The sequence below is a fragment of the Mauremys reevesii genome, linkage group 4 (assembly GCF_016161935.1).
Source record: "Mauremys reevesii isolate NIE-2019 linkage group 4, ASM1616193v1, whole genome shotgun sequence".
Classification (NCBI taxonomy): Eukaryota; Metazoa; Chordata; order Testudines; family Geoemydidae; genus Mauremys; species Mauremys reevesii.
The window spans coordinates 16,274,253-16,290,755 of NC_052626.1; the positions used below are offsets into that span (position 1 = coordinate 16,274,253).

Genomic DNA, 16,503 nt, shown 5'->3' on the forward strand with positions numbered 1-16,503 from the left:
AGGGTATTATTACAGGTACTGCCCACAAAGTTTCTTGGGAATTTTTCTCATGCTTTCATCGTGTTTGAATTACTTTTGCTACCTTGGTGCATCACAATTGGTTTTAGTAGCTGTTGTAAAGTTTTACTCCAAATAGTTGATGACACTGAACACCTTGAATGTCTGAAGCTGGGGGAGCTGTGACACTATAGTAAGTGAGGGAATGTCACAGTTAATTTTCATGCATTGTGAAGAATATGACTGTTCTTGTGTAGACTAAAATTTTATATTTAGTGTAACCACTTCTGAACCGTTAGGCATGGGCTGAGATTTTCTAAGTGGTGCAGGAATTTAGCCACACATCCGTGAATTTTGATGAAAGATATGACTAAATCCTTTGGGCTGCTTTGAAAATCTCAACAAGGGTAAAAATGGCATATTGCATTAAGTTATGAGTGTTGCTAATATACAGTTTTTAAGCAACCAACTTGTTAGCACCATGCTATTTCCATAAGAGAGAATAATAGATGACTGCGGGATTAGTATTGTTATAATGGAGCCTTTAACCAGAGCATCTGTTTTGATTATGACAGAAGAGAGTGGTAACTAAAAGTTTGGTTACCTGTATTGAAAGGGTTGATCATTCCAGCTTCTAGTGAGGTGTTGGCCATATTATTCAAACCACTCTGGTTGGCAGTTTCAACCTCAACAGAGGTTTCTCAGATTTGATGGAACATGGAGACTGAACTCTTACCCCAGGAGATGGGGTCTTCAGGTCAATTTGAAATATGTTGGTGGAATGTTGTGCCCTTCTACTACCCATCCTCTGGCTAAAGGACTTCCTTTTGGCATTGCTTGACAGTTACCAAATTCAGATAATTAAAAAGGTGTGTGCTTATATGTACATGCATGCGTTTAATATAGAGATACTTGTAACAGGAGACTGACAATTTTCATCTTTTCATTGTGCTAGATGCTGGAAATTTGTTGATGCAATCACTATGGGCCTTTTCATGCAGGAATCATCTCAATTTTGAATGTTTTGTCCAACAAAAATCACCACAAAGTCATCAATCTAGCAATAACAAAAATGACGTAAATTTCTTCAGTGACATTGTCATTTTTGGGAATGAGGCCTCCAGTATGGGGAAATTTCTGTAGTGGTCGATTATTGATTTTTAGTAAAGCTTTTAACACAGCCCCACCTGACATTCTCATAAGCAAATTAGGGAAGTGTGGTCTGGATGAAACTACTATAAAGTGGCTGCACAACTGGTTGAAAAAGAGTAGTTATAGTTTTCTGTCAAGATGAGAGGATGTATTTAATGGGATCCTGCAGGGGGCTGTCCTGAGTCTGCTGCTAGTCAATATTTTCATTAATGACTTGGATAATGGAGTGCAGAGTATGTTTATAAAATTTGCAGATGACACCAAGCTGGGAGGGATTGCTAGCACTTTGGAGGACAGGATTAGAATTCAAAGGACCTTGACAATTAGAGAAATGGTCTGGAATAAACAAGATGAAATTCACTAAAACAAGTGCAAAGTACTAGGAAGGAAAAATCAAATGCACAATTACAAAATAGGGAATATCTGGCTATGTAGTAGTACTGCTGAAAAGGGTCTTGGGTTATAATGGGTCACATACTGAATATGAGCTAACAATGAGATGCAGTTGTGAAAAAGCCTAATATTTTGGGGTGTATTTTGACTCGGGATAATTGATCTACTCTATTTGGGACTGGTGAGGCCTGTGCTGGAGAATTGTGTCCAGTTTTTGGTGCCACACTTTAGGAAAGATGTGTCAAATTGTAGAGTCCAGAGGAGAGCAACAAAATGATAAAAGATTTAGAAAACCTGAGCTGTGAGGAAAGGTTAAAAAACTGGCATGTTTAGTCTTGAGAAAAGATGACTGAGGGGGACCTGATAAATCTTCAGATATGTTAAAGGCTGTTATAAAGAGGATGGTGATTACTTGTTCTCCATGTCCACTGAAGGTAGGACAAGAAGTAAATGGGCTTAATTTGCAGCAGGGGAGGTTAGATATTAGGAAAAGCTTTCTAACTGTAAGGATAGTTAAGCACTGGAACAGGTTACTAAGGGAGGTTATAGAATCCCCTTTATTGGAAGTTTTAAAGAACAAGTTAGACAAAAACCTGTCAGGTATGGTCTTGGTGTGCAGGGGGCTGGTCTAGATGACCTCAGAGGTCCCTTCCAGGCCTACGTTTCTATGAAGATAGATAATACATGCACATACATATGTTTGATGTGTACATATATGTGTAGACTGAGTTCCAAGTTAATAGCACTAAAAGACTACTGAGCAAATATAGCAGTGTAGCCACCCAACAACAGAAACTTTCCTCCAAACAAGATTATCTGTTGAGATCATTATTCTTTAAGGAGCAGATAATAACAGTGCATTATATTTAGAGAGCGAGAAAGTGTGTGTGTGTATGTTCGAGTAATTTTGTAGAAGTAAATGTACAGTAAAATAAACCAGGACACTGTTTTGTTGAGCCACTGGACAGGTTTGATTTACATGTTTAAAACAAGGAACATGTTATCAGTTTACAGGGATTCAGGATTATTGCTTCAAAACAAGTATTTTTTTTTTAGAACTTTTTGCACTGTCTCTCTCTAAGGTATGTATATCACATTTAAGATGTTCTTCTGTCTCTTTAGAAGAAAAAACTGACTCTGTAGGATAAGTGACTGTAGAAGATTATCTAAGTGATGTGGACCTTCCAGTGTCCTTTTAAAATCTTTCCAAAACATTTAGATTTTGAGTTTATTAATAGATCAGAATCTCTTGCCAGTCTCATTTGACCCATGTTTTCAGCAACCACCTCTGATGGTGTCTCTGCCTGACCTCTCCCCACCCTGTTCTCTGCCTCCCATTTCCAAACATCTTTCCAGCACTTCCTGTTAGATGTCCCACTGCCATCCCAAAATAATTAACCTCCAAACCCAAGCTTCTTATCTTTCCTCCTCATCTTTCTTCTCTACCACTGTTGACAGCTCCCTCATCCTTCTTTTTCACAGACTAACAACTTTTGTGTAATCTTTGTGTAATGCTCTTCTCCTCCTGGCTCTGCACATGTCTTTCTCACCACTTTCTTGAATCTCTTCATTAATTTCTTGTCCTTTGCCCATTATTTGCAAATTTTTTATCCGCGCCTTCAAGACTGCATAATTTCATCCCTGCTTACAAGTTTGAACTCCCTTCCTTCTCCTCTCCCCTCACTCTTTACACTTCTCCCAGCCTTCATGCTGTATTGCTTTTTTGTGTCTCCTGCATCCTTGGCTTCACTCCTTCCATACTTCTGCTCCTTGTGAGCGGAACAATGTCTCACTTCTTGTCTGCCAACCCCTCTTTTATATCCCTCCTTAAAGCTGACCTTTTGGGAATAATTCCTTGTTTTTCTCACCAATTATTTTTTCCTCTTTCCCTTCCCTGAACTGCAGCCTTTTGTTTTGGTTGGACTTTCTCATCTGTGGTAAACACAAGCTTTTTGGGACAGGGAATATATTTTACGTTGTTTTGTAAACAGTAGTATGAATTGACTGTGCTATATAAATAATCTGGACTATCATGATAGTAGGAGTAAGGCCTTCTAGATTCTGTTCTCTTGAGGTCTTCCTCTCTAAGGATATTGTTTTCAAAGTATTGAAGTCTCACTGAAAGCAAACGGGACTAGGGTCCTTTGAAAATTTTACCCTAAATGATGAATGAATGTGAAGATGATGATTAAGAAAAGCTTACGGTATTAACTTCATAAAGTCTGAATTTTAGTATATTGTTTTGTGTATTCTCATCACATACATTTGGGTGGTTGGTGTATTAATGTAGACTGGAAATTTGTCTCCTTTTTAATAGGCCTAATTAAATGCTTGTATAATTTTGAATTAACTCTACTAACTTAATGTTAATTACTGAAACAAAGGATGCAGTGTTGTGAACCAGGATCACCAGCAGAAGACATGCCAGATCATTAGGGATGTTGTTCAGGAAATGTGTTTCCTGCCTTATCTTCCTTACGTTCATTATATATTTAGGAAAAAATGCTGGCAGCAAATCTGTTGAGATCAGTGGAATTACTTCAGCTAAATAGTTAACCTAGACAGGAGTTTGTGTAATGGTGCTTATTGCCCTTTAATAGTTAAGCATTTCAGCATATAACCATATGAAATAAAGGATTTTAATTGGAGACTAAAAAACATTAGGTTCTGTTTTTCATGTGCATTTGCCTACACAGACATAAAGTTAGGGTTTTGTGCAAATGACATTCATGTTCACAAGTTGAGTAGTTAGACATCAAGTTGATTTTCATGCTCAGGGATGACCCCAGAATTTCAGGGTCAGGACTAACCTTTTTGCTAAATCTCTAAGAAACTGTTATTTTCCAAAAAATATTTTGAATTGTTTGGATTAAGTTGCATTTTTGTAATCCTGCAATTTAGTGTAAGGGGGAGGGGAGAATGTGTATTTTTTGACAATTATTGCTGTCAATGAATTTTAACTGAAAGCTAATTAAAATTTGACAATTTGTAAAGCACCAGAGCTTTAATTCAAACAAATCATAACCAGAAATTCACTGGTTACACTAAAATACTGGAAGGCAGTATTGTCTAGTAGGTAGGTTACTGAACTGAAAGCTAAGGGATCTGGGTTTTAGTTCCAGCTCTGCTCCTAAATTGCTGTATTCCTGTGGAAAGTCACTTCACCTCTCTGACTTCCTTTATCCCCTCCCATCCTTTCTGTCATGCCTGTTCAGACTGGAAACTCTTAAAGGTAGGGACTGTCTCCACACAGTGCTAGTACGCTGCCTATCACAGTGCCTCTTGGCACCAACTTAATACAAATAATAATCTTCTATGTTGATTGAAAATTGGGGGGGGTGAGTTTAGTTTTCATCAATTTTTCTGTTCGTTTATTGCATTTCATCCAGTTTTTCTAGCCAGTGTAACTTTTTTCTTTTGCATTAACACAATGCCGAAGTGTTTCATGATAGATGATTTCATATTTACATTTTTATAGTGTTAATGTAACTATTTGTGCTATTGCTGTATGTAAAATAAATATTCCCCATCCCCTGTCTTTTCAAAGAACCTAAGATAGTCCGTCACTACCTGACATTTATTGACATTGTGTTGTCAATGAGTGAATTGTAACCATGCATCCTTAAGAGTGAGTCCCTTTTCTAAGGGTATGCCTCATTCTTTCAGGAAGATATGTTGCAATCTCGACTCAGGGATCTGACACTAAAAAATTCAGTTCTGTGTTTAAAAAAAAGAAAAATGCCAATAAAAATTATTAAAATCTTAATGTTTTGAGAAAAACTTATAAAATCCAGAAAATTCAAATAACAAACCTCTAACTCTGTTCTTACCATCATATACAGTTCCTAATTTTTCACGTTGTTTAAGCACTGAGGGCAATGTGCTGCAAAAGACTTTAGCTACAATAGCATGAGATAATTTACATGAAAGTTTCCTGGCTTTTGTAGATTTAGTCAGATCATTTTAACTAGGATTTTTTTGTGTCTGTTGACTGCATTATGTTGAGTGGTTCTTCCTTTAAATAGATTTTCTGTGATCATTGCTGACTGTGTGTCTATAAATAACTTTGCCAAATGGCAATCTTGCTTCCTGGTAAAAGCTAACATTAAATGTTACCTGTATGGTATTGCCACCCTTACTTCTGCTCTGCTGCTGGCGGGGCACTGCCTTCAGAGCTGGGCACCCCATCAACAGCCGCTGTCCAGTTGCCCAGCTCTGAAGGTAGTGCAGAAGTAAGGGTGGCAAAACCACAATCCCCTCTAAAATAACCTGGTGACCCCGCTGCAACCCGCTTTTGGATCAGGACCCCCAATTTGAGAAACTTTGGTCTCCCCCATGAAATCGGTATAGTATAGGGTAAAAGCACACAAGACCAGATTTCATGGTCTGTGATATGTTTTTCATGGCTGGGAATTTGGTAGGGCCCAAGTTATTTTCTGTTTTATGAGTATCCCTGATATTAACAGCTTTCTTTCCTATTGAGAACTTTTTCATGTGCTAGCTTTGTACTTACATGAAAGTGCTATTGTTTTCTGTCAGTTTTAACGATGTAAACATTTGTATTGTTTATGAAAAACATTGTTTTTTTTTTCAGTTGTATTTCGCATTGACCCGAACTTTTCCACCCTCTAAAAATGAGCTTAAAAACAACAGCATGCTTTTACATCTACTTCCTGTCGATAATTGCTCTCATAGTATGCATAACATAGGCCAACCCATTGGAACTGAATGACTCAAATATCCCATTCCCTCTCCCTTCATTGTGGCAAACACACATCTAATCACTGAGAGAGATTGCTGCAGGATAACTTATATGAGATCCAGAAACACTACCTTTTTACAGTGATCTCTTCTTAAATTTCAGTGAACACTTGAACCAACTTCACTTACACCAACTTCACCAAGGAGTAAAGTGACAGTGCATTAAAACAGCTGTATTAGTGTGCTAAATTGCCTCACTGGCACCTGAACTCTAGTGAAAGTAAATTTCTCAACATATATCAAGTATTCTAAATGCATGCAGTGTTTTAAATATTTTTCTCTAGTAACGGACACGTTCTTTTTAAAGTAATGAAACTTGTGATTGTTTTATTTTACATTTCAAAATAAAATCGCTTAAATAAGAGTAAGTTATAAGTAGATATATTAATTGAGGAGGAGAGGCACTCTAGGTGGCCTAGTGTATTTGTACACTAGCCTTTTATCTCTAAATGATCAAGAATGGCTAGTAATTTTAAGTGCTTCAATTTTGGGGGTATTCAACTTCTGAGGCACCATAAAAGGACTAATTTTCAGAGGATGGATGCTCAGCACTTTGACAACTAGACCCTCTAAGGTGTGTCAAATTGGGCACCCAGTAATGGAGGCACTCACAATCATGTGTCACTTTTGAAAGCTTCAATCAGAAACATTTGTGTCCCAAATAAATCAAGTTTTGGAGTCTCTTCCTACTTCCTGTTTGCAAACAAAATCACCATACAATTCGGGTTGATAGGCAGCTTCCACTCAGGAAGGCTACTTTGGCAGCAAAACTTTTAAAACCAGCTCTGTGTCTACTGAGTAGGGGTGGGCTGGGCAAAGAAAGAGTAAAATGCTAGTCTGGCTATGTTTGAAGAATTGTCGGTGGTTATGGCTCCTCCGCGCTTCCATTTTTCAAGTCTTTTTTTTACAGTTTTCCTTTTTTTGATTGATGGAGGATAGGTCCATCCATGGCTATTAGCTCGGATGGTCAGGAATGGTGTCCCTAGCCTCTGTTTGCCAGAAGCTGGGAATGGGCAACAGGGGATGGATCACTTGATGATTACTTGTTCTGTTCATTCCCTCTGGGGCACCTGGCACTGTCTGAAGACAGGATATTGGGCTTGATGAACCTTTGGTCTGACCCAGTATGGCCATTGCCATGTTCTTCCTGCTTACACCAGTCCAATTGTGATCATTTCAGTAGTGCTTTGCTTGGACTTCTGTCTTTCACTAAAAAAACTGCAAAAAATTAGAGCTGTCTTTTCTGTCAGCAGTGTCTTGGCTGATTTTGAATTTTGCTGACTTCTAATTGTATATGAAAGCATTTGTATAATGAATTTCTGATTTTAGTTCAGAGACTTACTGGAATCGTCGCTAATTGAATGCCCAGGCATACTATTCTCCCACATTATTGAAGCTTAGCTTGTGCTAAGAACATTAACACAATAAGGTATATGGAATTTTATATTGAATTTTGCAAATGCATGCAGAACAAATTTGGAATGTTGAGTCTGTATAGTTTTAATATAAGATAGGGATAGAAATGCTGGGTGTAAGTGGTACAAATGCTTATGCATAAACTGATAGTTACCAGAATTCTCCCCCCCTCCATCACCTCTTGGGGCAAAAAAACGCTGATGTTATGTAGGAAAATGTCTGTACTGAAGAAGAGCTTTGTGTAAGTTCGGAAGCGTGTCTTTCTCACCAACAGAAGTTGGCCAGTAAAAGAGACTACCTTTACCCCCATGTGTCTCTAATGTTCAGTATTAGTTTAATATACTTTATAAAAACAGGCTAAAGCCTACATTACTATAGTGAGCTTATTTACAGTTGTTGTTTTTACTATATTCGTTGATTTGTTATGCATGTTGCTTTTTCTATTAAATTATTTACTCTAAAATAGAACATTTTTACAGTAGTTAAACTAAAACCAGCTAGCTTAGATCATATTTAGTCTGTTATTTGGTTAAAAGAGAGATGTAATTAAGGAAAAAACAGCCTTGGTAAAAGCATCAAAGTGTAGAAGTCTTTAAAGCAGACACAACATTTGGCATTTGTTAGGATGAAATTGCCTAAAATTATCAAAGGAAATTAAAGTTCTTAAAATATGTGTATAAAGAAACTGTTATTAAATAGAGTTTTTGGTAGACTTGTGGTTATTGTTTTGGTGGTTGTGAATAGTGTTTTATCTTTGTTTTTGCCCCTACTATTTCTTTCCTTCTATTTAAGTACTGTAACGATAGAAAACATTTGTACATTTACTCAACAGTTCCAGTAAAATCTTCAGTAAATGCTCTCTAGTAGTTTTCTGTTTTATTCTGAATGTGTTTTTTTCCCTTAAATAAATTGCAATCATTAAGTTGCTGCAGTCATTCTTAATACAAACTAATATTTGGGGCCCAAACTCCCCTCCACTGTATGGTGTGAGGATGAAAGGAATGAAAATTCCAATGTACTGACCCTAAACTGTTAGAGGGAGAAGAGTGGCGTCAACATGACATTCTCTTCCTGCACCCATATTCCTTTCCCATGGAAGACCCTCAGTCCTCCTGGCATGTCAGGGTGGAAGCAGACTGAGTGAGTGGATATACATTCCAGCAAAATTAATTCATTTCCTGTTACATATTTTGTATCTTGCTCAGAGATGAAGAGGCAGGGTCTGTATAGTCAAGGAGCTGATGGCAGCATGGCTCTTAAGTGAGCTCTGCCTATGGGGGAGGGCTCATACAACAGCATATAGAGGGGCTGCCCATCTGTGCAGATGCCCTGAAATTAGCAGAGTTTCCCAGTCCTTTCCCATGGATTTTTCTGCACAATGAGAGATCAGGTCCTAAACTGGCATAGAAAAAAAAAGACAAATTAGATTTAAAAAATGAAGTCTCTTTTGTACCAGTTAATGATTTCCAGAATACAATATATGTAGTCAGCTCATTCCTCAAAGGATTCCTTGTATTTTTTAGAGACACTTCTTGTACATATAAACCTTGTTTGTAACAGCACCGTGTGTCCCATAGTGAGGGTAGGCAGGGCTTACTCAGGAGCTGAAACCAATGTGATTCTTTAGCAGGAGTGCGGCATCAGACTACTTAATCCATATTCCTGCACTGCCAGATGTAAATGATTTTATTTTTCCTTTTATAAAGTTGCTAATCAAATTATCAAATTTTACATGCATTTATATTCCTTGACTTTTTCACAGACATGTTACTTGACCTCAGTGACCTTCTTCAGGTATTGTATATGTTGTTGTTTAACTCTTTTGTTAAAATATTAACCCTTAAAAATGAATACAAGCAAAGAACTATGAATGTGTGCTATTTAGGAAACCTTAATGATCTGCTTCTTTAAAGATTCTGGGAATGGAAATCATAGGGCTTGTAAATCAGAGTAATTATTCAGTGAAATTAAAGATCAAGTGCTTGGGTTTTTTTACCCTCACAAATAACAAATCAGCAGTTTAGTTTAATCTTTCCTCAGTGATCACAAAGTCACTGCAGTGGCACAAGGTCAGATTTCATACATTTTTAAAACAGCTGGTAAAGACAGAAATAGCTTTTGTTAAGTAATACTGTATAAATGGATCTGTAAAATACTGTGATGTTTTTGTAAAATCTATTTTGAGTTGTGTGTACTTAAAGCACTTGTGGATATAGAGCTCTAAATGAATGTGTATGTATGTATATGTACACATTCTCTCTCTCTCTCTCATAAACATCTATTTTACGTACAGTACAAGTAGGATGGTATAGTTTATTTTTGTCCTTGCAGCTGTCTTTGTAAATGGCATCCCTCTGAAGGTTATTTATTGCTTAAAGGAATCTGATGGAATTACAATAATCTAATAAATCTTTAATTCTTAAAATAAGGAACATTCTTCTAATCTGCTACACACTTTGAATGGGTTACGTGTGCTTAGTTATAACGAGAGAGAGTGAGAGTGAGTGTGCACGTGCGCGCTGGGGTGGGGGGAGTGGAAGGTTTATTATTTCCTTTCCAACCTACAGGGCTAGTGATTTCTTATATAGATTACTACTAAATAGAAAGGGCAGTAAGATGATGAAACATGGAACAAATTGTATTGTATCTGCAAAAGATGCAGCAAATACAATAGGGTTGGCTTTCTAATGGCAGTAGAGCAGATTTGTTTCCAGATTTTTTTTCTATATAATCTAATGAGAAAAAGGAGGAAGAAGGGACATTTGAGGACTTCAAGCCATTCATTGGGGAAGCTGAAGGTACAGATGATCCAGAAACAACTTTAGAGTTGAGGATAAAAGTCATTTTTGGGAAATAGATGTAGCAGTTAGTACCTTGAACTTGTAACTACAACAGAATGGATTTATAGCAGTAGGAATATACTGCCAACCACCGTGATGGTGATGGTGATTGTGAAATGTTCAGGGAGATTAGAGAGGCTATGAAAATAGAAAACTCAGTAATAATGGGGGGGGTTTCAACTATCCCTGTATTAACTGAGTACGTCACCTCAGGATGAGATGCAGAGTTAATGTTTCAACACCTCATAAATGACTGCTTCTTGGAGCAGCTAGTCCTGGGACCCACAAGGGGAGAAGCAATTCTTTATTTAGTCCTAAATGGTACACAGGATGTAGTCCAAGAGGTGAGTATAACTGAATCGCTCGGTTATAACGACAGTGCTGTAAAAAATTTTATCAACCTTGTGGGTGGGTGGGGGGAATACCAAAATAGCCCACCACAGTGGCATTTAACTAAAGAAATGGGAACCACACAAAAATGAGGAAGCTAGTTAAACGGAAATGAAAAGGTACAGTAACAAAACTGAAATGTCTGCAGGTTGCAAGGAAACGTTTGAAAAACACCACAATAGAGGTTCAATTTAAATGTATACCCCAAATTAAAAAACATAGTAAGGGAACCAAAAAAGTGCCACCATGGCTAAACAACAAAGTAAAAAAAAGCAGTTAGAGGCAAAAAGGCATCCTTAAATTGGAAGTTAAATCTTATGGAGAAAAATAGAAAAAAGCATAAAATCTGGCAAGTTAAGTGTAGAATTAGACAGGCCAAAAAAGAATCTGAAGAGCAACTAGTGAAAGACTCAAAAGCTAACAGCAAAAAATGTAAGTACATCAGAAGCAGGAAGCCTGCCAAACAAGCAGTGGGGCCACTGCATGATCACGGTGCTAAAGGAGCACTCAAGGAAGATAAGGCTATTGCGGAGAAGCAAAATGAATTCTGTGCATCGGTCTTCACTGCAGATGATGTGAGGGAGGTTCCCACATCTGAGCCATTCTTTTTAGATAACAAATCTGAGGAACTGTCCCAGATTGAGATGTCAGTAGAGGTTTTGGAACACTATTTAATTTAACAGTTTAAGTCACCAGGACCAGATGGTCTTCACCCAAGAGTTCTGAAGGAATTCAAATATGAAATTGCAGAACTACTAACTATGGTATATAACCTATCACTTAAATCCAGTTCTGTACCAGATGACTGGAGGATAGCTAAGGTGACACATTTTTAAAAAGGCTCAAGGGGCGATCCAGGCCGGTAAATATAATTTCAGTACCAGGCAAATTGGTTGAAACTATAGTAAAGAACAGAATTATCAGTCATATAGATGAACATGATTTGTTGGGGAAGAGTCAACACTGCTTTTGTAAAGGGAAATCATAACTCATCAATCTGTTAGAATTCTTTGAGGGGACCAACAAATGTGTACTTGGACTTTCGAAAAGCCTTTGACAAGGTCCCTCACCAAAGGCTCTTAAGTAAGCAGTCATGGGATAAGAGGGAAGGTCCTCCCATGGATCAGTAACTGGTTAAAAGTAGGATGGTCACTCGCAGCTACTGCCTGCAATTAACGCAAAACAAATTAACTAGATTTTAAAAGAAGTTACAATTAATCACAGTTTTAATATTGTTAAACAATAATTGAATACCAATTTAAATTTATTATAAATATATTTTGATGTTTTTCTGCATTTTCATATATATTGATTTTAATTACAGCACAGATTACAAGGTGTACAGCGCTCACTTTATATTTTATTTATTTATATTTGCACTATAAAAAGATAAACAAAAGTAATATTATTTTTCAATTCACCTCATACAAGTCCACTCAGCCCTACTTCTTGTTCAGCCAATTGCTCAGACAAACAAGTTTTTCATTTGTGGTTGATAATGCTGCCCGCTTCTTATTTACAATGTCACTGGAAAGTGAGAACAGGCGTTCGCATGGCACTGTCGTAGCTGGCATTGCAAGGTATTTATGTGCCAGATATGCTAAAAATGTGTATGCCCCTTCATGCTCTGACTTACAGGCTCTAAAGTTTTACATTGTCTTGTTTATGAGTGCAGTTAAAAAACCTTCTACATTTGTAAGTTGCACTTTCACGATAAAGATATTGCACTGCAGTACTACATAGTACAGTATGAGGTGAATTGAAAAATATTTCTTTTGTTTATCTTTTTACAGTAAAATATTTGTAATACAAATAATGTAAGGTGAATGCTGTACATTTTGTATTCTGTGTTGTAATTGAAATCAATATTTGAAAATGTAGAAAGACACCCAAAAATATTTATAATACATTTCAATTGATATTCTGTTATTAACAGTGTGATTAAAACTGTGAATAATCGTGACTATTTTTTTAATCTCGTGATTAATTGCAATTATTTTTTAAATCGTTTGGCAGCCCTAGTTAAAAGACAGGAAACAAAGGGTAGGAATAAATGGTCCTTTTTCAGAATGGAGAGGGGTAAATTGTGGTGTCCCCCAGGGATATGTACGGAGACCAGTGCTATTCAACATATTCATAAATGATCTGGAAAAAGGGGTAAACAGTGAGCTGGCAAAGTTTGCAGACGCTACAAAATTACTCAAAATAGTTTAAGTCCAAAGCTGACTGTGAACAGTTAGCAAGGGATCTCACAAAACTGGGTGATTGGCAACAAAATGGCAGATGAAATTCAATGTTGATAAATGCAAAGTAATGCACATTGGAAATCATAATCCCAACTATACATACAACATGATTGCATCTAAATTAGCAGTTACCATTCAAGAAAGAGAGCTTGGAGTCATTGTGGATAGTTCACTGAAAACATCTGTTCAATGTGCTGCAGCAATCAAAAAAGCTAAGAGAATGTTAGGACCCATTAAGAAAGGTAGATAATAAGATAGAAAGTATCATAATGCTACTATATAAATCCATGGTGCACCCATACCATGAACACTGCGTGCAGTACTGGCTGCCCCATCTCAAAAAAGATGTATAAGAATTGGAAAAAGTACAGAGAAGGGCAACAAAAATTATTAGGAGTATGGAACAGCTTTCATATGAAGAGAGATTAAAAAGACTGGGACTTTTCAACTTGGAAAAGAGACAACTGAGGGGGGAATATGAGAGTGGGCTATAAAACCATGAATGGGTGAAGAAAGTGAATACTGAAGTGTTGTTTACCCCTTCACACAATAAGAACCTGGGGTCACCCAATGAAATTAATAGGCAGCAGATTTAAAAGAAACATAAGGAAGTACTTCATACAGCATATAGTCTATCTGTAGAACTCGTTGCCAGGGGATATTGTGAAGGCTAAAACTATAATGGGGTTCAAAAAAGGATTAAATATGTTCTTAGAAGATAGGTCCATCTGTAGCTATTAGCCAGGATGGTCAGGGATGCAACTTCATGTTCTGGATGTCCCTAGCCTCTGATTGCCAGAAGCTGGGAGTGGATGACAGAGGTGTATCACTTGACGATTGCCTGTTCTGTTCACTCCCTCTGAAGCATGTGCCATTGGCTACTGTTGGAAGACAGTTGACTGGGCTTGATGGACCATTGGTCTGACCCAGTATGGACATTCTTATGTTGATTTCTGATGTATACCAACTTCTAGGTTCCCTGTGTTTAGCTGAAACAACAAATCTGTTACACAAAAGTATATACTAGTACTTGATTCCTCTCCTGTTTTGATTATTTTTTGAACTTATTTTTTAAAAATTAAACATTTTTGACTTGGTTCATACTACTTACTGGATTAAAATAAAATCAACCAGTGTATGAAAAAATTCCTTGGTTGGTGCAGAAGAATGTGCTGAAGCTAAGAGCCTGTTCTCACTCTCACAAAAGTCAATGGCAAAACTCCCATTGACCTCCCAAAAGGTAGGTTGACGCCCCACATTTCCAAGTAGATAGAAGCTGTCTTCACAACCTATCTGAGATCAGCTTCTTTAGTGCAAAATTGATAAACTGTACCCAGGGAAAAAGGGAAATTCATGTACTTTGCCATGGCTTTGAAGTTTTTTTCCTTTCAAAGGACACCTTTGCTAAAATTCCCAAGTATTGAGACAGTGATGACATTAAAGTATGGGAATTTCATTTATTACATTCCCAAGGCAGAAAGTGTCAACCTGTATAGTTAAGCCATTTTTTAGATTGTATATACTGATCTTGTAAAAAAGGTAAAAGCAGCAAAGAGCCCTGTGGCACCTTATTGACTAACAGATGTATTGGAGCATTAGCTTTCGTGGGTGAATACCCACTTCGTCGGACATGCATCTGACTAAGTGGGTATTCATCCACGAAAGCTCATGCTCCAATACGTCTGTTAGTCTATAAGGTGCCACAGGGCTCTTTGCTGCTTTTACAGATCCAGACCAACACGGCTAACCCTCTGATACTAAAAAAAGGTAAGTCAGTTTTTCTTGATGAAACAAAATTGCTGTTTTTGTGCATCAAAGAAAACAATTTGAAAGGCTCAAAAATGAGTTATTGCAAGACCTTATAAACTATATTAATTTCTTTTATAAACCATTGGACCAGCTCTTGAGGACATGCCAGTGGCAGATCTTAAGTGGATGGCATCTTGGATGATCCCATAGAATTTTCTTCTTGAGTTTTCTCTGATAATTCCTAGTGGTACAATGGACCTGTGGAATTCCTGCAGGTGGAATGGCGTCTGGATTCTTTCTGAAGAATGTTGCCAAGCAAAATATCTTGTAGAGTTTCTTCATATAAGTTATTGAGTAAATTACTTAATACTTTAGGATGGACAGTCCATCCATCCATCCGTCCATCCATCCATCCATCTATTTAATATATCTATCATTGTCCATCTCTTCATCCGACAGCAAATCAATAAAGTAACCATTATGCCTCTGACTACTAGGAAAAGAGAAGATAAATTACATCAACCAAAAGTCAAGAAAGGAACCCCATCCACTTCTACCTTGATCTTTTGTTTTTTCAACAGAGAGCATAAAGTGCAGCCTCATTCTTCCATCCCCTTAATGTAACTTATTTCATCATTTTTTCTTCTTCTCTAGATCCTTCTTGGAAGATAAGATCCAAGAGGAAAAACAAAAGCACATGGGAAGAGTGAAGATATTAAGGTGGGGGTGGAGGAAGGGAGGGAAGCAGAAGATAGTTCTGCTTCGAGGCCTACAAAGCCTGTGATTATATTCCATTTTGTGGGAATGGGCTGTAGATTGTTGGCATCCTTTCAAGATTCAGTCCCTGGCTATGTCTTTTTGAAGATGGATGAGTTTTTCCCTGACTCATCTCTGCCTCCCTAAACTGTTGCCCATTCTCTCTTGGGTTCACCCTTTTGAAAGGCTATGTGGATGTAAGTTTTGGGCTCGTAGATCACTTTTTGTTCTTTGGGAAACCATAGATTCCAAGGCCAGAAGGGATCATTGTGATCATCTAGTCTGACCTCCTGTATAACGCAGGCCATAGAACTTCCCCCAAATAATTCCTAGAGCAGATCTTTCAGAAAAACATCCACATCTTGATTTAAAAATTGCCAGTGATGTTCCAATGGTTAATTACACTCACTTAAAAATGTTTACCTTATTTCCCATGTGAATTTGTCTAGCTTCAACTTCCAGCCAGTGGATCATGTTATACCTTTCTGTGGCAGACTGAAGAGCCCATTATCGAGTATTTTTCCCCCATGTAGATACTTATAGACTGTAATCAAATCACCTCTTTACTTTCTTTGTATTAAGCTAAATAGATTGATCATCTTGAGTTTATCACAATAAGGTATGTTTTCTTCTCCTTTTAATCATTCTCATTGCTCTTCTCTGAACCCTCTCCCATTTATCAGCAGCTTTTTAAAATTGTGGACACCTGAACTGGACACAGCATTCTAGAAGTGGTCACATCAGTGCCAAATGCAGAGGTAAAATAACTTCTACTTTTGGCCATAGTGTTGCAGTGAGCAATC

General features: G+C 37.4%; 1 protein-coding gene across 4 annotated transcripts in view; it reads left to right on the plus strand.

Annotated features, from left to right (window-relative positions):
• BRF1 (BRF1 RNA polymerase III transcription initiation factor subunit) overlaps positions 1–16,503 on the plus strand; it is a 219,292-nt gene that overhangs the window by 64,309 nt on the left and 138,480 nt on the right. For all 4 annotated transcript variants that reach the window (XM_039534921.1, XM_039534922.1, XM_039534923.1 and 1 more), the window contains exon 4: positions 9,482–9,513. In XM_039534921.1, the coding sequence (XP_039390855.1) occupies positions 9,482–9,513 (32 nt within the window). The remainder of the gene's footprint in view (positions 1–9,481; positions 9,514–16,503) is intronic.